The sequence below is a fragment of the Salmo salar genome, chromosome ssa10 (genome assembly GCF_905237065.1).
Source record: "Salmo salar chromosome ssa10, Ssal_v3.1, whole genome shotgun sequence".
Classification (NCBI taxonomy): domain Eukaryota; kingdom Metazoa; phylum Chordata; class Actinopteri; order Salmoniformes; family Salmonidae; genus Salmo; species Salmo salar.
The window spans coordinates 45253765-45280264 of record NC_059451.1 but is presented as its reverse complement, the minus strand read 5'-3'; the positions used below and the strand labels follow the sequence as shown (position 1 = coordinate 45280264).

Sequence of the window (26500 nt, the reverse complement as noted above, 5' to 3'; positions counted from 1 at the left end):
TATCGACATAACCTGAAAGGCTGCTCAGCAAGGAAGAAGCCACTGCTCCAAAACCGCCATAAAAAAGCCAGACTACGGTTTGCAACTGCACATGGGGGCAAAGATCGTACTTTTTGGAGAAATGTCCTCTGGTCTGATGAAACAAAAATAGAACTGTTTGGCTATAATGACCATAGTTATATTTGTTGGGAAAAAAAGTTGAGTAATAAATATAGTAGGCCTAGCCTATAGAAAGCTGATGGGCTCCTCTTTTTAATAGAGGCCATCACTCGGTTTTCTCACGCAATTGCATAGCCTATAGAAATATTGCGCAACATGAGCTCATGGGCTCTCATGAAGTCTTTGATTAGATTTTTGATTACATTTGCATTGATGTCAGAGTTAGAGGGACAATATAGTGCTGAGTACCAGGCAGTTTGGTAGGCTTAGAGAAGCCTAATTAAATTTGACTGCCTCCATGCCTCGTGACTGCCGGTGTGGTGGTAATACAATTACTGTAACAGCCCTAGTGTGAACACTCCAAAGGAACTCAGACCCCTCAAAAGAGCCCCTGAAGTGAAACGAACTGAGACCATCTCGAGAGGGGGGTCTGAGTTCAGTTTGTTTGAATTCTGTGGCCCGGTAACCTTTTGTAGGGCAATGTGAACACAAAGCTCCCCAGGTTCGCTTGTCATTATTCCCGCACCACACACTAGACTACTGCAACACCGTTTCCCCTGTCATAACCTCTTACATTGGTGCCACACAAGAGAAAATGATGATGCGCAGGTTCACTGATAAAACGTGCTGTTTTTGGATATTGATTAGCGATTGTCAAGGATGCACAGAAAATCCTAAATGTGTTGAGTATTTAGTTGAGATGATTTGTTTGCATTATGTGATCTATAGGGGTTTGAAAAGCGTGAGAAGATAACATGTTTGGTGAGAATCACAACATAGGGTAGAACATCTATTCTAGCTCTTAAAGGGGCAGTAGCCTACATTGGATGTTCAATTTTCAATTACAGAATTATTTATTCTGCAGTTATTCTTCTGCTATTTATTCTGTTTCCAATAATATTTACATGTTAATAGTATCTTCTGATTGCATTTAGTTAAAAGGTGACACAATAATTGTAGCTTCCAAAATGTAGGTAGGCATACAGTATATCTAGCTGTCCGATAACACATTCTGATGAAACGGCTTGTCCTGCACTTTATAAAACCCCACAGTGCATTGAGTGAATGTTGGAAAAAGATCTGGGTTTCTTTCTAAACATAGCAATGTGAAGAGGACTCGGACCACAAAATAGGTGAAATTAACTGGCAAAAGAGTTGAGTCCTTATTCCAAGGCAGAGCAGTGTGAAGACAACGACAACGGAGTTCTCAGAGTTTTTTTTTTTAACCCAATTCACTGAGATTGGACTGAGATTGGTTATTTTAAAGAGGACTACATGTGAAAACACCCTTAAATGTACTGACCATCAGTCTTGAGAGGGTTGAAAAAGAAAGAGGGGTCAAATGACCTAACCCGTCTCACACAAACACAGTGTACAGACCCCTTAGCATTGAGAGGGTAGAGAGACAAAAACAGACATGCGGGGCAAATGACAATCTCTCTGTCACAAACACATTAACACAGTGTACTGACCCTTCGGCCTCTGGGTCCAGGATGACAGCCAGCTCAGACAGCACTAGTCCAGCCAGGTAGTGCTGCTCTCTGAAGGGGACAGACAGCTCAAACATGTTGGCTATCTTCTGGTCCTGTGCATGGGTGGAGAAGCCTGAGCTCTGTAGAGATGGAAAGAGGTAGGGAGAGATGGAAAGAGGTAGGGAGAGATGGAAAGAGGTAGAGAGAGATGGAAAGAGGTAGGGAGAGATGGAAAGAGGTAGGGAGAGATGGAAAGAGGTAGAGAGAGATGGAAAGAGGTAGAGAGAGAGAGCTAGAGAGAGATGGAAAGAGGTAGAGAGAGATGGAAAGAGGTAGAGAGAGATGGAAAGAGGTAGGGAGAGATGGAAAGAGGTAGGGAGAGATGGAAAGAGGTAGGGAGAGATGGAAAGAGGTAGGGAGAGATGGAAAGAGGTAGAGAGAGAAAGATGAGCAGGGGATGATTGAGACATTTTCCACACACCTCGTACTCATCCAGATAGGATGTGGATGTGTGTGTCCAGTGTGTGTGTGTATCCGGTGAGTCTGTGTGTGTCTAGCGTGTATGTACTGTCCATATCGGACCTGCGAGGTTGCGGAGGACACGCTGGGAGAAGGCGAGGCGGGGGGCGTGAGCAGGCTGCAGGGCAGGTTAAGGGTGACATAGTGCTCGTGGCTGCAGACGATCCTCAGTAAGTCCAGTCTCAGAGACTCCAGAGTGGGGTTCTGCAGCATGTACAGCTTAGTGGACACCTGGGGACACATGGAATGATGTCTAGAAAACTGCCCAAAACAGGATTCGATGGAAAAGCACTGTTGAGGCCCTTTACTCCCAAGTGATACCCAATAGTAATGAGCAGGACAGAGTACTGTTGTAGTGGTTTCAACCCAAGCCTTTGAAATGGAAGTAGATTCTGCAGGGACGTTGTCATTGAGGTGCTGTTATGTTGGGGTGCTAAATCAGTTTGTTCTCTCTCCCAGTACCTGTTTCCAGTAGGTCTTTATGAGGGAGAAGACGAAGCCTCGGTCCATGACAGACAGCAGGTCATTCAGGAAGAAGGCCAGGCTGGTGTTAAGACGCTCCACCAGCTCCAGGTCCTGATTGAACAGAAACACAGGGTCAGAGGTCAGGTTTGAGTCTAGAGAGCACTACCCACTCTGGTATACTTAGAACCCAATAAGGTTCATTCAGACCATTCACTGTATTGGAAGTATCTGTGTGGTTAATGGAATTAAAACATGCTGTGTTGATGTAGGCCACATCTTTATTGTCCCTGTGTGTCCCCGTGACAATGTACCTTCTGAAAGCGTGAGACAATGTCCCCAGCAATGGTGCTGACCAGGGCTGTGATGTCATCCATGAAGCGCTCGGGGAAACGATTCTTCCTGGGCGACTCCAGCCGGTCAGTGAAGTACAGGTGATGGATGATGCTCTTCACCTGGAGGTGTGAGGTCATCAAGGTGAGACAGGGCCCAACACGTAGTGATAGTCATGGGTCCTCACTATCTGCCCAAGTTGCAAAGTTGGAAGCCCTGCCCAGTCCTACAATCTCTTCTTAAAATCTGATTTTAAACCGAACCCCAATCACACTGCTAACTTTATGCCTTACCCTAAATTTAAATGAAAAACAATAATTTTTTGTTTTCATAAATGTTTCCGATAAAGCCAAATGTTTTACTTTGCAGCTTGGCCATGTAGTGGGAATCGTAGTTATGGGGCCAGGATGAAAAGCACGACAGTGAACCCATGTCACACTATCCTGCCAACCTGAACCATACGGTCTTTACCTGGATATGTACTTATCACATTGTCCTTTCCAACACGGCTCCAGCAACTATGATGGACATGTAACCAGGCCACAGCAGTACGGCTCGGCACTGTGTGTAGTGTTGTCTTACCATGAGCTCGAAGAAGAACCAGGCCTGTTGAAGAGCTCCCTCCCTGACGCTGCCACTGCTCACCACCCACTGTAGAGCCAGCTCCTCGTGGAACAACTGAGACACACGGACCAGACAGTCAGACACGCATAGTACAGCACATCAGACCTGGTTCAACCTGGCCTGGATTTAGTTGGTCACTGCAATGGAACCAAGTGCCAAGCTGAACCAAGAACACCTTGACCCAGGCAGGTGGTCCTTCTTACAACAGAGCCCCGAGAGACATTCTACTGCATCACAATCTAACATTATATAAACACTGTACTATATATACACAATCATTCTCAATACAGGGGTTCCTAAACCTTATCCCTTTATTTATTTAACCTTTAATTAACTATGATGATATCTATAATATTAGTACTATAGAATGACTACAGTTATATATAGTCAATAGAGTGTTTAAATGAACTCTTGCAGACAGCTTGTGAGCGTAAGACGGTTAGAGAACCCCTGATCTTATTCTACATATGCCATATTTAACTCAACAATCCACTTTGTGTGTCTGTGTCTGGTGGTAACACTCAACATGGAGGCTTCATTCAAATAGAAACATCAAGTGAGTGCCATTTACCTGAACAAGGATAACAGTGCTACAGTTAGTGCCTGGTACATCACACACACCTCCTGTGCAATACTGTCCACATCACACTTCAAATCACAGCCAAGAGGCGGGACATCTACACTACATCCAACAACCACCAAATACACAATCCAATCAAGAGGCACACATCCACAGACATACGCATAAACAGGCGAATAAGGTGAGGGGGCTCCGTATGGCTCTTCCCCCCATGTAGACAGTGGCTGGTACCTTTTTGGTGGGTAAGCGTCCTGTTAAAGTTTGCAAGAAACTGGTGCTCTCAGTGTGCGAAGACATGCGGTTGCCACAGCGCTCCATGGCCTATGGGTGGGATGGATGGGATGTGACAACAACAGGTTATTGAGGGGCTACGGTTATAGCTGTAGCACCTAGCAGAATTACACACACAGTTAACAAACATGAACACAAACAACAATCACACAAATACACAAAACAGCCCTCATCATATAACCTTAACTACAGTTCCACTTATAGTTACAGAATGCTTGAGTTCCCTCATATTTATCTTTCTTCTTACACACATAATCTGATATATGTTTTACACAGAAACTCCCCTTATGCCTCTAGATATGCAGTTTGTAGACAGTATCAACCTGTGGAAAAAATACCTCTGCGTACAACTTACCTCAGTTAAATTCCTGAATTTTACTGAATCTTTGGCCATGACTAAAGACACAAAATAGCCTATGACAACCAATGAGGACAGCCATTGTCACAACACCAAGACAGGAAAAGAAGATGACAAAGTGCTCAAGCAGGCAAACACATATACACCCACATACCCCCAAGCAGACCCCCCCACATACACACTCAAACACATATACACCCACATACCCCCAAGCAGACCCCCCACATACACACTCAAACACATATACACCCACATACCCCCAAGCAGACCCCCCACATACACACTCAAACACATATACACCCACATACCCCCAAGCAGACCCCCCCCACATACACACTCAAACACATATACACCCACATACCCCCAAGCAGACCCCCCACATACACACTCAAACACATATACACCCACATACCCCCAAGCAGACCCCCCACATACACACTCAAACACATATACACCCACATACCCCCAAGCAGACCCCCCCCACATACACACTCAAACACATATACACCCACATACCCCCAAGCAGACCCCCCCCACATACACACTCAAACACATATACACCCACATACCCCCAAGCAGACCCCCCACATACACACTCAAACACATATACACCCATATACCCCCAAGCAGACCCCCCACATACACACTCAAACACATATACACCCACATACCCCCAAGCAGACCCCCCACATACACACTCAAACACATATACACCCACATACCCCCAAGCAGACCCCCCACATACACACTCAAACACATATACACCCACATACCCCCAAGCAGACCCCCCCACATACACACTCAAACACATATACACCCACATACCCCCAAGCAGACCCCCCACATACACACTCAAACACATATACACCCACATACCCCCAAGCAGACCCCCCACATACACACTCAAACACATATACACCCACATACCCCCAAGCAGACCCCCCCACATACACACTCAAACACATATACACCCACATACCCCCAAGCAGACCCCCCACATACACACTCAAGGCTGGGCGATATGGCCTAAACAGCATCTAGATTTGTTCTAATTTATGGCCAATTCACAATATATCTAGATTTTGTCATTGTTTTCTCTAAATGAGCTTTGATGCACAATTAAATGTCAAATACAATGCCTTTCAGACAGTCAGCATTAATCTACTGAATTCAGGGCTTCTGAAATTATACCAAGGCTAAATATACGCCTTCCAGAACCATAAGACCCAGTAATCATTTCATCTAAATAGTTTAACCTGTTTTTTTGCAATAATCACTGATCTGGGTTTCAAGTCTATGAAAATGACCTTTTTGTTACAAATGTAACCAGAACCGTGCACATCCACTAATAACTTATAGCAGACATTATGGAAAATTAACACAGGTCTCATAAACAAATCTCTCATTAACAATCTCTCAAGCACAAGCCCACGTGCTAGTGACTAGCCAGCTAATCGTTATATTTCAACTTTAGTGACTAGTGACTAGCCAGCTAATCGTTATATTTCAACTTTAGTGACTAGTGACTAGCCAGCTAATCGTTATATTTCAACTTTAGCCAACATGGATCTATTTACTAACCAGGTAAAAAAGTTGAATTGTTATGAACAAACCTGTCTGTCTCGAAGTGTTTGAAAAGCACGCTAGCTGTCCACTTTGTTCAGATGTTGAAATCAAGTGGCCTACCTTATTTCTCAGAATGAGAACGACTTGCCAATTCCTTATGTAATTGTGTTTTATGCTTATTGCACATTTATAAAACACAGACTTGACAGCTATTATAACAGTCTTTGGCTAAAATGCTGCTAGAGGAACAACAAACTGAGCATACATTATCCCAGAATCCATTTTTATTGATACTCCCATTTCAGTAGTGTCTGCTCTGCGCACAATTTGAGTAGTTGAGACATAAAAAGGGTTAACTTCTCTATTACAGTAAATTAATGTCTCTATGTCCATATGACCGATTCGGTTGGACCAAACCTCAAATCCGAATAGCGAGTTGAAACCGCTTGACAGAGAGGAAGTGATCTCTCATCTTTGTTGTTGTAAGTGGCAGGGGCTTGGTGTGTGTGTGTGTGTGTGTGTGTATACATTGAAAGGTGCACACACCCTACAGTCATTGCACACAGCACAGAAGGAGCGAAGGAGACGAGACCAAAAAGACGACATGAGACAGACAACCACACACACACACACACCTCCCAAACCCACCCAACACACCACCACATGCAGCAGTATCCCACATCATGGCGAACCCACGTGGTGAATGAGATTAATAGCAGCAGGAGGTCATGCATGGGTTTAAATGATCATGGTTAAGAAGAGGAAACAGGACAGGAAATGAGAGGATGAAGTCAGCAAATGAAAACTGGGAAATTAAGTTAGTGGTGCTAGCCTCTGAACCGCCAATTAAAAACGGCAAGTATGAGAAAAGAAAAATAGTTTTAAATTGATCCACATGTGTAGAGGTGAGTCTTGGCTAGAGGTTCACTGCAACACCTCTCCTGCACTGGGGGTGTTACAAAGTGGAGAGAAATGAGGGAGAGCCCTGTGCACTTGTTTGACATGACTTCAAGCGGTTACTGACAACTCTACAAACTTCAGAGTGGGCATAGATGTTTCTTCTCCAACCAACTGGACAGAGAGCTAAAAACTAGAAAGGTGACAAGTGAGAGAACTAAAGATGGCGGTTAAGGGTTCATGGAGGCAATTGTGACTTCCTAAGTCTGGTGGTGCGTGTAGGTGAGTGGTGGTGGTGGTTAAGAAGGGTAGGGTGCAAGGGGTGGTGGAGGTTGGGGTTAAGGGTAGGTGGAGGTTGGGGTTAAGGGTAGGTGGAGGTTGGGGTTAAGGGTAGGTGGAGGTTGAGGTTAAGAAGGGCAGGGAGTGAGGGGTAGTGAAGGTTGGGGTTAAAGAGGGTAGGTGGAGGTTGGGGTTAAAGAGGGTAGGTGGAGGATGGGGTTAAAGAGGGTAGGTGGAGGATGGGGTTAAAGAGGGTAGGTGGAGGATGGGGTTAAAGAGGGTAGGTGGAGGATGGGGTTAAGAAGGGTAGGTAATGAGGGGTGGTGGAGGATGGGGGTTAAGAAGGGTAGGGTGCGAGGGGTGGTGGAGGTTGGGGTTAAAAAGGGTATGTAATGAGGGGTGGTGGAGGTTGGGGGTTAAGAAGGGTAGGTTGCGAGGGGTGGTTAAGAAGGGTAGGTGGAGGTTGGGGTTAAGGGCAGGGAGTGAGGGGTAGTGGAGGTTGGGGTTAAAGAGGGTAGGGTGTGAGGGTAGGTGGGGGTTGGGGTCAAGAAGGGTAGGTGGAGGTTGGGGTTAAGAAGGGCAGGAGTGAGGGGTAGTGGAGGTTTGGTTTAAAGAGGGTAGGAGGAGGTTGGGGATAAAGAGGGTAGGGAGTGAGGGTGACAGTGAGTTATTTCTTTGGGGGTAGAGGAAGGTTCTGTTGTTGTTGTTGTTGAAGCACCTGCATGGTGTCAGTGTCAGAGACAGGGCTGGATCCCCAGGGGGTGCTCTTACACCCCATGGTGTGCACCCAGGAGTTGGAGCGGTCTAGACCCTGAGAGGTCAGGGGGTCGCAGGTCAAAGGGCACAGGGCAGGCAGGAGCAAGGGAACAACGAGCGAGAGGACGGAGCAGCACAGGGGAGGAGAAAACAGCATAGAGGTTTAAAGGTTAAGAGGGTTGAACCGTAAGCCGCAATGAGGAATAATATAGTTAGCTTGTTAAAGATCCCTAATCATTTCATTTACAACTCCCTGATTCACAAAAACAGCAATGCATGAACAGATTAGATAGTAGAGGTCGACCGATTAATCGGAATTGGCCGATTAATTAAGGCCGATTTCAAGCTTTCATAAAAATCGGTAAATCTGTATTTTTGGACACCGATTTGCCGTTTTTTTTATTTTATTTTTTATACCTTTATTTAACTAGGCAAGTCAGTTAAGAGCACATTCTAATTTTCAATGACGGCCTAGGAACGGTGGGTTAACTGCCTTGTTCAGGGGCAGAATGACAGATTTTTACTTTGTCAGCTCGGGGATTCAATCTTGCAACCTTACGGTTAACTAGTCCAACGCTCTAACCACCTGCTTTACATTGCACTCCACGAGGAGCTTGCCTGTTACACGAATGCAGTAAGAAGCCAAGGTAAGTTGCTAGCTAGCATTAAACTTATCTTATAAAAAACAATCAATCATAATCACTAGTTAACTACACATGGTTGATGATATTACTAGCTTATCTAGCGTGTCCTGCGTTGCATATAATCGATGTGGTGCGCATTCGCGAAAAAGGACTGTCGTTGCTCCAACGTGTACCTAACCATAAAGATCAATGTCTTTCTTAAAATCAATACATAAGTATATATTTTTAAACCTGCATATTTAGTTAATATTGCATGCTAACATGAATTTCTTTTAACTAGGAAAATTGTGTCACTTCTCTTGCAACAGAGTCAGGGTATATGCAGCAGTTTGTCCGCCTGGCTCGTTGCGAACTGTGAAGACTATTTCTTCCTAACAAAGACAGCCGACCTCGCCAAACGGGGGATGATTTAACAAAAGCGCATTTGCGAAAAAAGCACAATCGTTGCACAACTGTACCTAACCATAAACATCAATGCCTTTCTTTAAAAAAAAATATATTTATAAACCTGCATATTTAGCTAAAAGAAATCCAGGTTAGCAGGCAATATTAACAAGATGAAATTGTGTCACTTCTATTGCGTTGATTGCACGCAGAGTCAGGGTATATGCAACAGTTTGGGCAGCCTGGCTCGTTGCAAACTAATTTGCCAGAATTTTACGTAATTATGACATAACATTGAAGGTTGTGCAACGTAACAGGAATATTTAGACTTAGGGATGCCACCCATTAGATAAAATATGGAACGGTTCCGTATTTCACTGAAAGAATAAACGTTTTGTTTTCGAGATGATAGTTTCCGGATTCAACCATATTAATGACCTAAGGCTCGTATTTCTGTGTGTTATTATGTTATAATTAAGTCTATGATTTGATAGAGCAGTCTGACTGAGCGGTGGTAGGCACCAGCACGCTCGTAAGCATTCATTCAAACAGCACTTTTGTGCGTTTTGCCAGCAGCTCTTCCCTGTGCTTCAAGCATTGCGCTGTTTATGACTTCAAGCTTATCAACTCCCGAGATTAGGCTGGTGTAACCCATGTGAAATGGCTAGCTAGTTAGCGGGGTGCACGCTAATAGCGTTTCAAACGTCACTCGCTCTGAGACTTGGGAGTAGTTGTTCCCCTTGCTCTGCATGGGTAACGGTGCTTCGAGGGTGGCTGTTGTCGATGTGCTCCTGGTTCGAGCCCAGGTAGAAGCGAGGAGAGGGATGGAAGCTATACTGTTACACTGGCAATACTAAAGTGCCTATAAGAACATCCAATAGTCAAAGGTATATGAAATACAAATCGTATAGAGAGAAATAGTCCTATAATTCCTATAATAACTACAACCTAAAACTTCTTACCTGGGAATATTGAAGACTCATGTTAAAAGGAACCACCAGCTTTCATATGTTTTCATGTTCTGAGCAAGGAACTTAAATGTTAGCTTTTTTACATGGCACATATTGCACTTTTACTTTCTTCTCCAACACTTTGTTTTTGCATTATTTAAACCAAATTGAACATGTTTCATTATTTATTTGAGGCTAAATTGACTTTATTGATGTGTTATATTAAGTTAAAATAAGTGTTCATTCAGTATTGTTGCAATTGTCATTATTACAACCCCCAATATATATATATATATATATATATGCCGATTAATCGGTATCGGCTTTTTGGTCCTCCAATAATCGGTATCGGCGTTGAAAAATCATAATCGGTCGACCTCTATTAGATAGCATATCCCATCATGACAATCTGCACCCCTCCCTCGGTTCAAAGAAAAGAGAGGGCCAGTTTAGTTAATATCATCATTCAGACAAGGGAAACCATAGAAATATAATTAAAGTAATGACTAGAGCATGTATCCCCATTCAAGTCTATGTGCCATTATGGGTGGTAATTTTATTTCTATGGGCCAGCATCCATCCCAAGCATCACGTTAGACCAGAACATTCAGCAAGACAGGAGTGTCCATCACTCACTCATCTGTCAAGTACTTTTGGGGTACCGAATCAACAAGTCATTTGATCGGGGTACCGAATCAACAAGTCATTTGATCGGGGTACCGAATCAACAAGTCATTTGATCGGGGTACCGAATCATTGTAGGATTACATGTCTGTATTAGAGAAAGAAGTCCATGTTATTAACTCATTTCTAAAGTTGATCTGCAATACACTTGACTACATAGGGCTCCAGACTAACGTTTTCCCCTGGTGTTACTGCTGCTATTCACTTCTTCAGTTGTTGACACTAGCCCATGTTGTTGACACTAGCCCACACTAGCACCCAAAAATAAATTTCCGCAGCATCACGCAATAGAAAAAAATTGGAGTAATCATCTAAGAATGTCTTTCATAGTGTTTTATGTAGTCAGACTACTGAGATGATATTCAATAAATACATTTTCATCCAACATGTCCATGCAGGAATGCATGATTCAAGATTTTTTGATATGCAACCTAATCCAGTGAGTGTCATGATTTTTGGGTTGAGAATTAGGCAATTTTTGTTATATTTTACAGTCAAAATAGGGCTCCATGAATTTACCTTCATCTTTATGTGCACTAATATTACATACAGGTTTACTTTAATTTGTGCTATTTCACCATCTGAGAAAGTGGAAACTCAAAACATTAGCTAAATCGCTAACTCTAAATATAACACATACCGCTAGTAACCATTAATTAATCGAACAGTAAATGTAAAGTCCTAAAAAAAATTACAAACGTTGCATCGGTAGTAAGCCTAGGTATAATAGCGCACTTGCGATGGCCGATGCGTATTTTGCGAACACAGTATTTCAAAGCCATATCAGATATCTCGATTGCAAAACATTGTGCTTTGAGCTCAATATTGAGAGCTGAGAAAACAAAATTATACCTACAGAAAGCTGAGAACCTCCTCTCTTGAACAGTAGTTGCTTCTAAAGTTGTGTTTTTTTATACAATTGCATTTGGAAATGTTACACAATCAGAACGCATTTTTCGGGGCGCACGAAGGGTAGAGAGAGTGTGAGGGACTCGCTCATTTGGTCTATAGCAGCCGGCCCAAGCAAAACGGGCTCAGCGGCAGTGCAGACAGTTTCATTACAGGAATCATGAGGATAATGCACTTTCCTGTTAGATCAAATCATGGTTTTATCAGCACAAAACATGTGAATTGAGGTGACCAGGTAGAATGTGCAGCTTGCGCCAGTGCAATCAATTAAACATTTTACTCCACAGCCAAGACAAAGGGTTGCAAAATGCGACTAAATGGTCTGGAGCCCTGCTACCCCTGGATATCGCTCTTCATATAGTATCATTCAGATTAGATTAGTCTCTCATTGAAAGTAGAGGTGTAAACCACAGATGCATAAAGGACTGACTGTACCCCAAAAGTACTGACAAACAAAACAATGTATGCCAGGTCTGGTCTGTGGGGTGTCTCTTACCTTACTGCCGATGATGGAGCGGACCTCGTCGTCAGGGGACGTAGGTGTTCCGGAGATGTCCGGGTTACTGTTGCTAAGGCTACGGGAGCGGTTGAGGTTTAGGCTAGCTGGTCGCTGGGCTGACCTGGCCATGGTGGCATAGTGGACTGAACCACCCAGCCCTCCAGGACCTGAGACAAAAACACACATGGAACAAAAATGGAAGTCAGGGAGGAGGGTGAGGACACTTGCTGCTCCTGATAAACGCTATTTTTCTAAAGTCACCTGACGTAGCCAATGGTCTTTATGAACTGGATGTAATGAATTTAACAGAAGTAAAACAGATAGAACGTAAGCAAGAACAGACAGTGTACCTGGTGAGGGGAAGTTGGGGTCCATGTTGGGCAGTCTGAAGACGTAGTATATATAAGAGGAGAGCAGACTGTTTCTGCCGTGCATGTCCTGACTGGTGTCTAGGTACTTGTGGAGCCGATTCACTATGGAGGCCATCACCTCGAACGAGGCCTGGCCCAGATTCACTATAGATACACAAAGACAGACAGGAATACACATACTTAGGACTAGACGGTACAGTACATCGTAGTAAGAGACAGTACAGGCATTGGCAGCAATCCCTTGCTGTTTAGTAGTTTAGAGTACGTAGTGGTAGGGTTACAAACAGTTGAGGGGGTTATATTCCTTTCCATGTTATTTCTTTTAATTAAATGGAGGGTTATATTATAGTTCACACAAGGCCTAAGTTGTACAGCTAGGCTTAGGTTACGCTAGGCTTAGGTTACGCTAGGCTTAGGTTACGCTAGGCTTAGGTTAAGGGGGATAGTAAACCTATCTGTCCTGCGATGACGGGCGGCCGCACCACCAGCACCACCAGCTTGTCCAATAGGAGGTGGAGGAATCGGACGATGGGCTCCAGCTGGGAGGAGTTTAGTGCTGCGATGCTGGACTTCAGCTCCGCCTCCAGGTTATTCTCCATGATGCGCACGTCTCCGATCCGCACAGGGAACATGTGCTCGTCCAGGGCATGCACCAACGCAAAGAACTTATCCAGGTACTGGTCCTGATGGAAGGAGGTAGGAGAGAGAGAGGGATGAAAAGGAAGAGAGGAATGAAAGGACACAGAAAATCAAGCTTCAATAGAAGGGAAATAAATGTGAGCCCCCACTACACAATGAAAGTGCTGTAACTGTGTGCTCTGTGGTTCCAGCCCATGTGTAGAGACTACAGTAGAGTTGAGCCCAGCTCAGTCTCATCCACATAGACCCAGTGATTTATGATCACATTAGCACCAGGCTAAGCTGCTGGGAAAACACTCACCTTCTTCAGCCCACTCCTCTCCTCTCCCCACCCGGACAGCCAACAGAACAGAGAGATGGAGTGGGCTCTACTAAATAACACGAGTGAAGTTCAACCACTAATGAACTGAGGGACACATTACTCTTCCCACTCCTTCCACACTGAGGTATTCTGTCTGTCTCTGATGGTCTGATATCTAACACAGATACAGCGCAATCAGTAATTCTTTGGACTTGGTTTTAAAATGAAACAATGACTACAAAAGGTTAAAGTGCAGATTGTCAGATTTAATTAGAGGGTATTTTCATTGTATGCTATGACTACATCTAGCTTGTGACTCTACACATTTGTTGGATACATTTGCTGCTACTTTGTGCCCAGTAGAAATGAAATGGTAAATAATGCATTGTGTCATTTTGGAGTCACTTTTACTGTAATTAAGAACAGAATGTGTTTCTAAACACTTTTACATTGTGGATGCTACCAGGATTACAAAGAATCATGAATGAATCGTGAACAATGATGAGTGAGAAAAGAAAATACTAACCTCCCCTGTTATTGTAATGGTGAGAGGTTAGCATTATATTTAGAATGGCCCACTATCAAATGGGCAAGAACAGGGGCAAGACAAAATACATCATCCATATGCACCGGAAGAGCGAATGCAGCCCACATTCCCCCGGGACATTTTTCACTCATGTTGCTAGGCTGCTCTGGTAATTTCGCTGCAGTGACAGATGATATTCTGCCATAGGCTCTCCAACCCTGTTCCTGCAGCTACCCAGTGCTTCATTTGGGAAACCAAATGAAACAGCGACAGGAACATGTTTTCACAACAAAACATACTTCATGAAACTAGCCACTCTCTGCACGCTGGAGAATGGAATGACGGAGGGGAGGAGAAAGAAATCCATGGCGGTGAGATCTTCTGTAGCTTAAAAGGCAATGTGTCTTCACATTAATTATGATTCTTTAATTCATATAACTCCTTTTACTAGGCTATTCAAAATCAAGTACAAATTCACTATAATTGTATGCCAATTCTGAATTGTTCAAATTACTGGATTCGGCTTTTTCAGCCACACCCGTTGTTGACAGGTGTATACATTTGAGCATACAGTGAATCAATCCCCATAGACAAACACTGGCAGTAGAATCGCCCGTACTGAAGAGCTCAGTGACTTTCAGCGTAGCACCGTCACAGGATATCACCTTTCCAACAAGTCAGTTTGTCAAATTTCTGCCCTGCTAGAGCTGCCCCGGTCAACTGTAAGTGCTGTTGTTGTGATGTGGAAATGTCTAGGAGCAACAATGGCTCAGTCACGAAGTGGTAGGCCACACAAGCTCACAGAACAGGACCACCGAGTGCTGAAGCGCGTAGAGCGTAAAAATCTGTCCTTGGTTGCAAGATCCAAACTGCCTCTGGAAGCAACGTCAGCTCAAGAACTGTTCGTCGGGAGCTTCATGAAATGGGTTTCCAAGGCCGAGCAGCTGCACACAATCCTAAAATCACCATGCGCAATGTCAAGCGTCAGCTGGAGTGGTGTAAAGCTCGCCACCATTGGACTCTGGAGCAGAGTAAACGCATTCTCTGGAGTGATGAATCACGCTTCACCATCTGGCAGTCCGACGGACGAATCTGGGTTTGGCAAATGCCAGGAAGACGATACCTGCCCGAATGCATAATGCCAACTGTAAAGTTTGGTGGAGGAGGAATAATGGTCTGGGGCTGTTACTCATGGTTCAGGCAAGGCCGCTTAGTTCCAGTGAAGGGAAATCTTAATTCTACAGTATACAATGACATTCCAGACAATTCTGTGCTTCCAACTTTGTGGCAATAGTTTGGGGAAGTCCCTTTCCTGTTTCTGCATGACAATGCCCCCGTGCATAAAGTGAGGTCCATTCAGAAATGGTTTGTCGAGATCGGTGTGGAAGAACTTGACTGGCCTGCACAGAGCCCTGACCTCAACCTCATCTAACACCTTTGGGATGAATTGGAATGCCGACTGCCAGCCAGGACTAATCGCCCTACATCAGTACCCGACCTGACTAATGCTCGTGGCTGAACGGAAGCAAATTGCTGCAGCAATGTTCCAACATCTAGTGGAAAGCCTTCCTAGAAGAGTGGAGACTTATAGTAGCAAAGGGGGGACCAACTCCATATTAATGCCGATGATTTTGGAATGAGGTGTTCGATGAGCAGGTGTCCACATACTTTTGGCCATGTAGTGTATATAAGCCTATGCATTGACTCTAATATGCATACGGGTGATTTCAATTAATCCTCAGCTTAGAAAGAGCTGTCCATTTCATTGTGTTTGGCTTTGAAACAACATCCACAACGACCATGTTTTCCACTCAGTTTCAACCTTTTCTTCAAATTGATCAGAAGGAAGGGAGTAAACGGTATTAAAACCAGGATACTGTTTCAATGAAAAGTCTGATGTGATTTTCCATTGCATTTGCAAGGGAGTCAGAGTAGTTAGACAACGTAGCCTAAGCCTAGCGTAACCTAAGCCTAGCGTAACCTAAGCCTAGCGTAACCTAAGCCTAGCGTAACCTAAGCCTAGGACAACGTAGCCCTGAGTACCAGGCCATTAGCGAACTGATGATCGTTAGCGAGTTGGGTACTACTAACACATGTTCCGAGTGCATAAGAGGACATTACCATCACGTAGACTTTTACTGCAGTCATGGCTGCCGGTGTGGTGTTAATACAGTCACCATAACAGCCCTAGTAGTCATCATACCAGAATTTGGACTTTGATACTGATAACAGGCTTAGTGTCACCATACTCGATGCCGTCACCATACTCGATGCCGTCACCATACTCGATACCAAAATGACACCACGGCAAAGTCTCAGAATATATGGATTTGACATTTTTGAATCTATGCATTAATGAATCAAATTATACAATCAATTAGACTTTGTTTTTTACCAATCTAACAGCATAATAGTAATAATTTGGAATGGAATGGTAAATCTCTAGTCTATTGTTAAACAGGGTAAATCAAGATGTAGCCTAGGTCTATTCACAATTATTTATTTTACCTTTATTTAACTAGGCAAGTCAGTTAAGAACAAATTCTTATTTTCAATGACGGCCTAGTGGTTTAACTGCCTTGTTCAGGGGCAGAACGACTGATTTTTACCTTGTCAGCTTGGGGATTTGATCTTGCAACCTTTCAGTTATAAGTCCAACACTCTAACCACTAGGCTACCTGCCACCCCAAATACAGGTGAGTGCATATTCAATAGGACTGTTTTCATTCAATGAGCTTGTTTTGGCTGATTTCATGGCGCTACAGATGAAAAACAATGTTTCCCTTCCATTTGGGACTCATTTAATTGCACTGGTCAATAACATTTGCATAGAAGAAGCAATCTCTTCTTTTTTAAAAGTGTGCACCGTCTCTTTAAGCCCCATGACGTCATTCTCACACACAGGCAGCTCGAGGCTTGAGCAAATAAGGTCTTGACTGGGAGAGACATGAGGTGGGGGAAGATGAAGTGAATGTAAAGTATTTGATGACAATTAACTTTGAAATCAGTAATATTTTGCATTATGGTTGGTATATCATCAAAAACAAGGTACTAGGGAAGGAAAGTGATGTTAGCTTCAGCTGTATACTTTATTTTGCTTACAGTAATGAACTGTTCCAACATATCTACATGCCGTGTTGCATTATTCAAGTGTGTTAACTAACATGATACAGTCCAGACTCCCAGTGGTTCCTCAGGACAGAGAGTCAGTATGAGAGAGGAGATAACATGATACAGTCCAGACTCCCAGTGGTTCCTCAGGACAGACTAGAGTCAGTATGAGAGGGGAGTTAACATGATTCAGTCCAGACTCCCAGTGGGTTCAGTGGTTCCTCAGGACAGACTAGAGTCAGTATGAGAGGGGAGTTAACATGATTCAGTCCAGACTCCCAGTGGTTCCTCAGGACAGACTAGAGCTAGCCATGAGTACGTGGAGCAGTCACTGAGCAGGGACATCAGCTGTGCTGATAGACCTGATCCCTCTCAAATCAGTAAAGGACGTGAGACATTTGACAGAAGTCCCGAAAGTACCAACAATTCTAGGACCACACCGGGTTTTCATATTCTAGTATCGAACAAGTACAAATGTTTCGGTATACCGTCAAACGTACGGTTGTGATGGGCTATACCTGTGTGTGGACGGTGGAAACGGACGTCACTTCAACATTGAACACCCCTCTGTGGTTATCCACCCATTTCATCCCTGGTAGAGGAACGTCAGGGGAGAGAACAGAGTAGGACTGGGGAGGTTTCTCTAGAGACACCGGCAGACAGAAGCTTCCTGTACGCAGACGTCCATTCTGAAGCATGGGGATCCACTGAGGAAGGAGAGAAAAACATGATTAGGCCTGAAAAACAATAAAGGCATGTTAATGTTTATACCTGTGTGCTTGTATGAAGTGCGTGTGCATGTGTGTGTGTGTGTGCATTTCCACGCGTGTCCACAGAAGTTACCGTGTATCCTACAGGGGTTTCCAGAGGAGTGTTCTGCTTCTGCTGGCAGCTGACATGGTAGAAGGTGAACAGGACGTGGTGGTGGTCAGTCAGAGAGGCCGGCAGCTTGATCTTCACCTCATCGTGGAAGTCTGGGGACCTGCATAGGAAACACAACAGGCATAACAGAGCCAGAGTTGAATGGTTGGTTTTAGGAATAAACATCTACAAAAGTATTGAGAAGATCTGAGAAAGGAATGAGAACAGGCCCTAAATGACATGGTTATTTAGGGCCGTACAGGAATGAGAACAGGCCCTAAATGACAGTTATTTAGGGCCGTACAGGAATGCGAACGGGCTCTAAATGACATGGTTATTTAGGGCCGTACAGGAATGAGAACAGGCCCTAAATGACAGTTATTTAGGGCCGTACAGGAATGCGAACGGGCTCTAAATGACATGGTTATTTAGGGCCGTACAGGAATGAGAACAGGCTCTAAATGACATGGTTATTTAGGGCCGTACAGGAATGAGAACGGGCTCTAAATGACATGGTTATTTAGGGCCGTACAGGAATGAGAACAGGCTCTAAATGACATGGTTATTTAGGGCCGTACAGGAATGAGAACAGGCTCTAAATGCCATGGTTATTTAGGGCCGTACAGGAATGAGAACGGGCTCTAAATGACATGGTTATTTAGGGCCGTACAGGAATGAGAACGGGCTCTAAATGACATGGTTATTTAGGGCCGTACAGGAATGAGAACGGGCTCTAAATGACATGGTTATTTAGGGCCGTACAGGAATGAGAACAGGCTCTAAATGACATGGTTATTTAGGGCCGTACAGGAATGAGAACGGGCTCTAAATGACATGGTTATTTAGGGCCGTACAGGAATGAGAACGGGCTCTAAATGACATGGTTATTTAGGGCCGTACAGGAATGAGAACGGGCTCTAAATGACATGGTTATTTAGGGCCGTACAGGAATGAGAACGGGCTCTAAATGACATGGTTATTTAGGGCCGTACAGGAATGAGAACGGGCTCTAAATGACATGGTTATTTAGGGCCGCATAGGAATGAGAACGGGCTCTAAATGACATGGTTATTTAGGGCCGCACAGGAATGAGAACAGTTTAGAGGAATAAACATCCTAATAGTCCAAAGAAAGAAGCAGCGAGCATTTTCTCACGGAGAAGACAAAATAGTTTGTTTGTTTGTGGATGAAGGGTATGAACCTCCTTCGGAGCGAAGGAGCAGGACTGGAGCAGCAGTAACCTTGTCCCCAATGGGAAAGATAACATTATTGGCTGGCCGCTGGGATTGTAGCTAAACATCCAAAGAGCAAAGGTGGAACCTTACCAAATATGTGATCACTTTTTTTTTCGACTGATGCTTAACAAGGCCTCAGAACATAGCAGACATGAACGGCGTGCGATAGACCAGCTAAGACATCAGCTCACTCAATACCAGTTCATCTGCTTGTAGGAAAGGCCCTAAGCAGACTTCATACACAATTAAAGTCTAAGAGCCTCACCTGGTATGATACACCACAGCAGTGTATGCCTCTCTGGTGTAGTCTCCACAGCTGGACTTCCCAAAAATCACCTGGGGGAGAGAGAGTGTGTTAGCACTCACACAGAGAGAGAAGAGAGAGAGAAGAGAGAGAGAGTACCTACATGTGTACAATACATCACTGCTTACAGGCATAGCGTTGTTGGGGTCCTCCCCGTTCATAAACTGTACTTTCACTGTGATGTTCCGGGCGGAGCCTTGACGGTTGGCGAAGTTCAGGCTGTGTGGGTTCACATACAGTAGGTTCCTGGAACGAACACACACACACACACACATTTTCAAACTAAACAGAAAAACATGAGCTCAACCGACATAGCAGCAACTTTGACAGGTCATTGAGTGAATTTCCCAACCTTGTCCCCTCACCATTCACCTCAGGATGTTACATACATACCTCATATAATGTACTGTACATATCACAGCGGACCATAATACAAAACACTTGTACAGTAGTATCTGATTTGTACAGTCATCAATAGGTCAGTGTTTGGAGTGAGCAAGGCTATCACTGTAGGCATCTGTGGGCACTGATTGGCAGAGAAGGGAGGCTCGTTCTGTCAATCACTCTGGATACACACAAACCGTAGTTGACCTAAATTCTCTGGGATGACCCACCTCAGGGTGCGGGGGGGGGGGACAAGACTAAACTACCGATGAAAGATGTAATTTGCATAGATATTTTCCATCAAAGAAAAGTGTCTCTAGTCTCTCTTGGACAATATTGAGGTAGCACATAGGTCCAACATCAGCTGGGCTTCAGTCAACAAGCTGGACACACACGGTGAAGGGTTTCCAGGGTGACAGCCACAGGAAGTCAGAGAGAGCCGCAGCGCAGCGGCCTGACCACAGTGACGTAGATCCCTCCGCGTGGGAGGGTCACCAAGGACCACAGCTGTGACGACAGTCAAACCATGAGAATCCCTAATCCACTCATTCTCCCTTCGCTGTTCCCTTTCTTACTCGCTGGTCACGTGTCTCAATGGCTTTCTTACTAGCTGGTCACGTGTCTCAATTAGAGGTCGACCGATTAATCGGAATGGCCGATTAATTAGGGCCGATTTAAAGTTTTCATAACAAATCGGTAATCGGTGTTTTTGGCCACCGATTTGCCGATAAAAAAAAAAAATGTAAACACCTTTATTTAACTAGGCAAGTCAGATTAAGAACACATTCTTATTTTCAATGACGGCCTAGGAACGGCGGTTAACAGCCTTGTTCAGGGGGGATACAGGGATTCGTTTTTGCAACCTTCTGGTTACTTGTCCAACGCTCTAACCACCTGCCTTACATTGCACTCCACGAGGAGCCTGCATGGCAGGCTGACTACCTGTTACGCAAGGGCAGCAAGAAGCCAAGGTAAGTTGCTAGCTAGCATTAAACTTATCTTATAAAAAACTATCAATCTTAACATAATCACTAGTTAACTACACATGGTTGATGATATTACTAGTTTATCTAATGTGTCCTGCGTTGCCTATAATCGATGCGGTGCCTGTTAATTTCTCATCGAATCACAGCCTACTTCGACAAACGGGTGATGATTTAACAAGCGCATTTGTGAAAAAAGCACTGTCGTTGCACCAATGTACCTAACCATAAACCTCAATGCCTTTCTTTAAAATCAATACACAAGTATATATTTTTAAACCTGCATATTTAGTTACTATTGCCTGCTAACATGAAATTGTGTCACTGCTCTTGCGTTCATTGCCTGGTTCTTTGCGAACTAATTTGCCAGAATTTTACGTAATTATGACATAACATTGAAGGTTGTGCAATGTAACACGAATATTTAGACTTAGGGATGCCACCCGTTAGATAAAAGATGGAACGGTTCCGTATTTCACTGCAAGGAAAAAACGTTTTGTTTTCGAGATGAGTTTCCGGATTCGACCATATTAATGACCTAAGGCTCGTATTTCTGTGTTTATTATAATTAAGTCTATGATTTGATAGAGCAGCCTGACTGAGCGGTGGTAGGCACCAGCAGGCTCGTAAGCATTCATTCAAACAGCACTTTCGTGCGTTTTGCCAGAAGCTCTTCGCAATGCTTCAAGCATTGCGCTGTTTATGACTTCAAGCCTGTCAACTCCCGAGATTAGGCTGGTGTAACCGATGTGAAATGGCTAGCTAGTTAGCGGGTGCACGCTAATAGCGTTTCAAACGTCACTCGCTCTGAGACTTGGGAGTGGTTGTTCCCCTTGCTCTGCATGGGTAACGCTGCTTCGAGGGTGGCTGTTGTCGATGTGCTCCTGGTTCGAGCCCAGGTAGAAGCGAGGAGAGGGATGGAAGCTATACTGTTACACTGGCAATACTAAAGTGCCTATAAGAACATCCAATAGTCAAAGGTATATGAAATACAAATCGTATAGAGAGAAATAGTCCTATAATTCCTATTATAACTACAACCTAAAACTTCTTACCTGGGAATATTGAAGACTCATGTTAAAAGGAACCACCAGCTTTCATATGTTCCCATGTTCTGAGCAAAGCACTTAAACGTTAGCTTTCTTACATGGCACATATTGCACTTTTACTTTCTTCTCCAACACTTTGTTTTTGCATTATTTAAACCAAATTGAACATGTTTCATTATTTATTTGAGGCTAAATTGATTTTATTGATGTATTATATTAAGTTAAAATAAGTGTTCATTCAGTATTGTTGTAACTGTCATTATTACAAAGAAATTAAAATAAAATACAATTTAAAAAAAAATTGTAAAATATTTTTTTTTTTAAACCGGCCGATTAATCGGTAGAGGCTTTTTTTGGTCCTCCAATAATCGGTATCGGCGTTGAAAAATCATAGTCGGTCGACTTCTAGTCTCAATGGCTGTCTTACTCGCTAGTCACGTGTCTCAATGGCTTTCTTAATCGCTGGTCACGTGTCTCAATGGCTTTCTTAATAGCTGGTCACGTGTCTCAATGGCTTTCTTAATAGCTGGTCACGTGTCTCAATGGCTTTCTTAATAGCTGGTCACGTGTCTCAATGGCTTTCTTAATAGCTGGTCACGTGTCTCAATGGCTTTCTTAATAGCTGGTCACGTGTCTCAATGGCTTTCTTAATAGCTGGTCACGTGTCTCAATGGCTTTCTTAATAGCTGGTCACGTGTCTCAATAGCTTTCTTACTAGCTGGTCACGTGTCTCAATGGCTTTCTTACTAGCTGGTCACGTCTGTCAATGTCTTTCTTACTAGCTGGTCACGTCTCAATGACATTTAGGTAAAAAGGGGTACATTTTTCCAACTTGCTTGTTCTTTATTTAGGCATCCATGCTGATTTTAGAATTATGTAATTGCAATAACCTCCAGGCAGAAGCCATTCATACACACCTATGGACCTGGCTTCCTTTTTAGCAACACGGTCAATTCTCTCCTCTTGGTCCTTCAGCCTCAACAGATTCATCTCAGGTTAATAAATGACTTGACTCAGAGTAGCTGTGTATGTTACCAAACCAAGCCATGCCTAAGCACTGTTTCAAAACCCCTGGGCCTCCCACCCCCACACAGCCCCCTTTAACCCCAGCCACCTCCCCTTCCCAGTGGGTACACAACCCCACCATCCTCATCCCCCTACGGGTACACAAAGGGAGCAGTTCATTGTTTACTGTGTCTACAGACAGAGATTAAAGCCAAGTCCTAGACACCAGGCAGGTGAAACACAGCCTGTTGGGAGGGCACAAAGCATGGCACGCAGGGAGAGAGTGATGTCAGGGAACTCCAGCCCTAAAACACAGCAGCTCAACAGAATAGGTTACTATTAGCTACAGTAGTAGTTATGAATCATGGCATGAGGGATCAAATCAACTAATCAACTGGATCCTAGAATTGGATGAATTAGGTGTATTAGTGCTTGGCTGGAACAAGAGCCTGCACCCAAAGTGGCCAATCCTGCCGTTTGCTGACCCATGGCATGAACCATGGACATTTCAGTGAAGATAGGTTAAAAGACCCCTGGGTTCATTCTAAAAGGTCAGACAGAGGTCAAAGTACAGTGAGGGGAAAAAAGTATTTGATCCCCTGCTGATTTTTTACGTTTGCCCACTGACAAAGAAATGATCAGTCTATAATTTTAATGGTAGGTTTATTTGAACAGTGAGAGACAGAATAACAACAACAAAAAATCCAGAAAAACGCATGTCAAAAATTTTATAAATTGATTTGCATTTTAATGAGGGAAATAAGTATTTGACACCCTCTCAAATCAGAAAGATTTCTGGCTCCCAGGTGTCTTTTATACAGGTAACGAGCTGTGATTAGGAGTGCTCCTAATCTCAGCTTGTTACCTGTATAAAAGACACCTGTCCACAGAAGCAATCAATCAGATTCCAAACTCTCCACCATGGCCAAGACCAAAGAGCTCTCCAAGGATGTCAGGGACAAGAGTGTAGACCTACACAAGGCTGGAATGGGCTACAAGACCATCGCCAAGCAGCTTGGTGAGAAGGTGACAACAGTTGGTGCGATTATTCGCAAATGGAAGAAACACAAAAGAACTGTCAATCTCCCTCGGTATGCTTGTAATACTCCATATTACAAGGACGGAGTTTAAGGAAGAAAAATAATAAACTTAATGAAGCTAAGCACAGGCAAACTCCTAGAGCAATACTTCTGTCCACCAGACACTGGGAGATTAATTCACCTTTCAGCAGGACAATAAACTAAATCACAAGGCCAAATCTACACTGGAGTTGCTTACCAGGAAGACAGTGAATGTTCCTGAGTGGCCGAGTTACAGTTTTGATTTAAATCTGCTTGAAAATCTATGACAAAGACCTGAAAATGGTTGCCTAGCAATGATCAACAACCAATTTGACAGAGCTTGAAGAATATTGAAAATAATAAAATGGGTGTGGAAAGCTCTTAGAGACTTATCCAGACTTACAAAGCTGTAATCTCTGTCAATGGTAATACTAACATATATTGACTCAGGGGGTTGAATACTTATCTAATCAAGATATATTACCGTTTAATTTTTCTTTTTTTATATACAAATGTATTTAGCGTAGATCGTTGACAAACACGACAATTAAATCAATTTAAACCGCACTTTGTAACAACAAAATGTGGACAAAGTCAAGGAGTGTAAATACTTTCTGAAGGCACTGTATAGGGAGTAAGGAATCATGTAGCCAGCTTTAAGATAAACAAGCACAGCTCAGAATCAGATAGGAAATGTGTTTGCTCAGAAACTCACTCTTACTAATAACATATTGCAGCCAGAGGTCTCTGCACTCTTTACACATGAGTAAATAGCCAGTGTATCTACAGTGCTATGAACCAGAGTTACCTGTGTCTGTAACAGCATGGTGAGTTTAGTCATGCACTACAGTAAACATACATGATAACATTTCACTCGGACAACTTTGCTCTGACAAAGGAGAAGCTAGCTACCTCTCCACAATGTGTCAGCAAGTAACGCCGTTGTAGGGAAGTTGCTGTCCAACACTGTTTCCTCGTCATCTACTGGCGTTTCATTTAAACATTTTGGGGGTTTTCAAAATGTGTAAACCCCATTATGAAGCATAGCTTTCTCATCAGTTGGATAATCAAGCTAAAAGGTCAGTTGTTAGAGGCCCCCCACTCTCTCCATCCACCACCCAATAGCAGTAAAGTAGCCCACATATGATGTAGAGTCACTGAACCACATTGAAACATGTTGTCGAGACAGTGCGACCAAAAGCTCAAAGTAGTCAGATTATTGGGAGCATTAAGATAATCTTGGCTAAGTAGGAAGAACAAAGGATGCACACAAAGAGAAACGCTGATCGCAGCCCTGTCAGATTACAGAACTAGAATGGAGTTCAATACGGCAACAGAAGGCCACAGGAATTTAGGCCCACCTTCGTAATAATCATTAGTGGATGTACAGTATGAACAGTAATGGTAAAGTGGTTTTGGAACGAACAGCCAAGAACAAAACACTGACTAAGAGTTCCCATCAAAATAGATTTTACGAGCGGACACACTATGCCAAAGAGTGCTTGAAAAAGGTGCAGGCAAGTCAGCACGTTTCCTCCTGTTTATCTTTTCAGTAGAAGTCACTAGATGTTCAGACAAAGATTGGAAAGACTAGACTACATTAAATCAGAATAGAATGATCAAACAATAACCAAGATGATAAGTTCATACATGTTCAAATTTAGCACATCACCCACCCCACCCCCCTAATGCAAACTACAGCAAAACCTAGTGATGACATCAATCCGCCAGTACATCCAGTACACCTCATCTAGACCCGGCAAGAGGCCCCAGGGAGAGTAATGCCGGGCTGATTCAGCAGGATGTTAAATCAAATCCAGAGACATCAACTGGATGCTGTATTATCAATCTCGGTGAGGTGTGGCTGCTATGAGGTGAGATCTGAGATTGATTGGGACGAATGATCCATCAAAACTCTGATGGCCTTCCATTGTTGGCTTTCTGCTGGTCAGCTAAAGCAGAGTAGTGCAGATGGGAGTAGGGTGGGTATAAAGAGGAGAGGGGGGGGTGCTGTTGTGCTGAAGGGGTGTATTTGCTGTTCGCTCACTACATGATTTGTTTGTTCTTGGAGGGCGGGGGACTGAGGGGGCTCCCAAGGGGATTTCAGGGGGCACAGTAGCTCAAGCATAACAGGGCTTAATGAGCAACTAATCTCCCCTCCCCTTGCGGGACGGGGGTATATAACACAGACCTGTCTGCTGCTCTCAAATCTTTCTAGCAGAAAGACAGAGAGGGGGAGTGAGTGAGAGAGAGGTAGAGGGAGAGACTGAGTGAGAAGTCCAGACAGAGTAGGACAGAGGAAGA

General features: G+C 43.7%; 2 protein-coding genes across 21 annotated transcripts in view; one reads left to right on the top strand and one right to left on the bottom strand.

Annotated features, from left to right (window-relative positions):
* Nucleotides 1–26500, bottom strand: part of dock7 (dedicator of cytokinesis 7) — a 110532-nt gene that overhangs the window by 61927 nt on the left and 22105 nt on the right. For 15 of the 19 annotated variants that reach the window (XM_014123453.2, XM_045687815.1, XM_045687814.1 and 12 more), the window contains exons 15-28: nt 19843–19960; nt 19676–19746; nt 18158–18296; nt 17833–18021; nt 13189–13420; nt 12717–12881; nt 12364–12533; nt 8259–8351; nt 4381–4470; nt 3528–3623; nt 2927–3067; nt 2613–2726; nt 2214–2381; nt 1632–1771 (exon numbers count right to left, since the gene is read on the bottom strand). In XM_014123453.2, coding sequence (XP_013978928.2) covers nt 1632–1771; nt 2214–2381; nt 2613–2726; nt 2927–3067; nt 3528–3623; nt 4381–4470; nt 8259–8351; nt 12364–12533; nt 12717–12881; nt 13189–13420; nt 17833–18021; nt 18158–18296; nt 19676–19746; nt 19843–19960 — 1926 coding nt within the window. The remainder of the gene's footprint in view (nt 1–1631; nt 1772–2213; nt 2382–2612; nt 2727–2926; nt 3068–3527; nt 3624–4380; nt 4471–8258; nt 8352–12363; nt 12534–12716; nt 12882–13188; nt 13421–17832; nt 18022–18157; nt 18297–19675; nt 19747–19842; nt 19961–26500) is intronic. The other 4 variants (XM_045687820.1, XM_045687824.1, XM_045687825.1 and 1 more) reach the window with 1 other exon arrangement.
* Nucleotides 26405–26500, top strand: part of angptl3 (angiopoietin-like 3) — a 7903-nt gene continuing 7807 nt past the window's right edge. The window contains exon 1 of one of the 2 annotated variants that reach the window (XM_045687827.1): nt 26405–26500. This exon is cut by the window's right edge and continues 590 nt beyond it. The gene's annotated coding sequence lies outside the window, so the exon portion shown is untranslated. The other variant, XM_014123452.2, reaches the window with a different exon arrangement.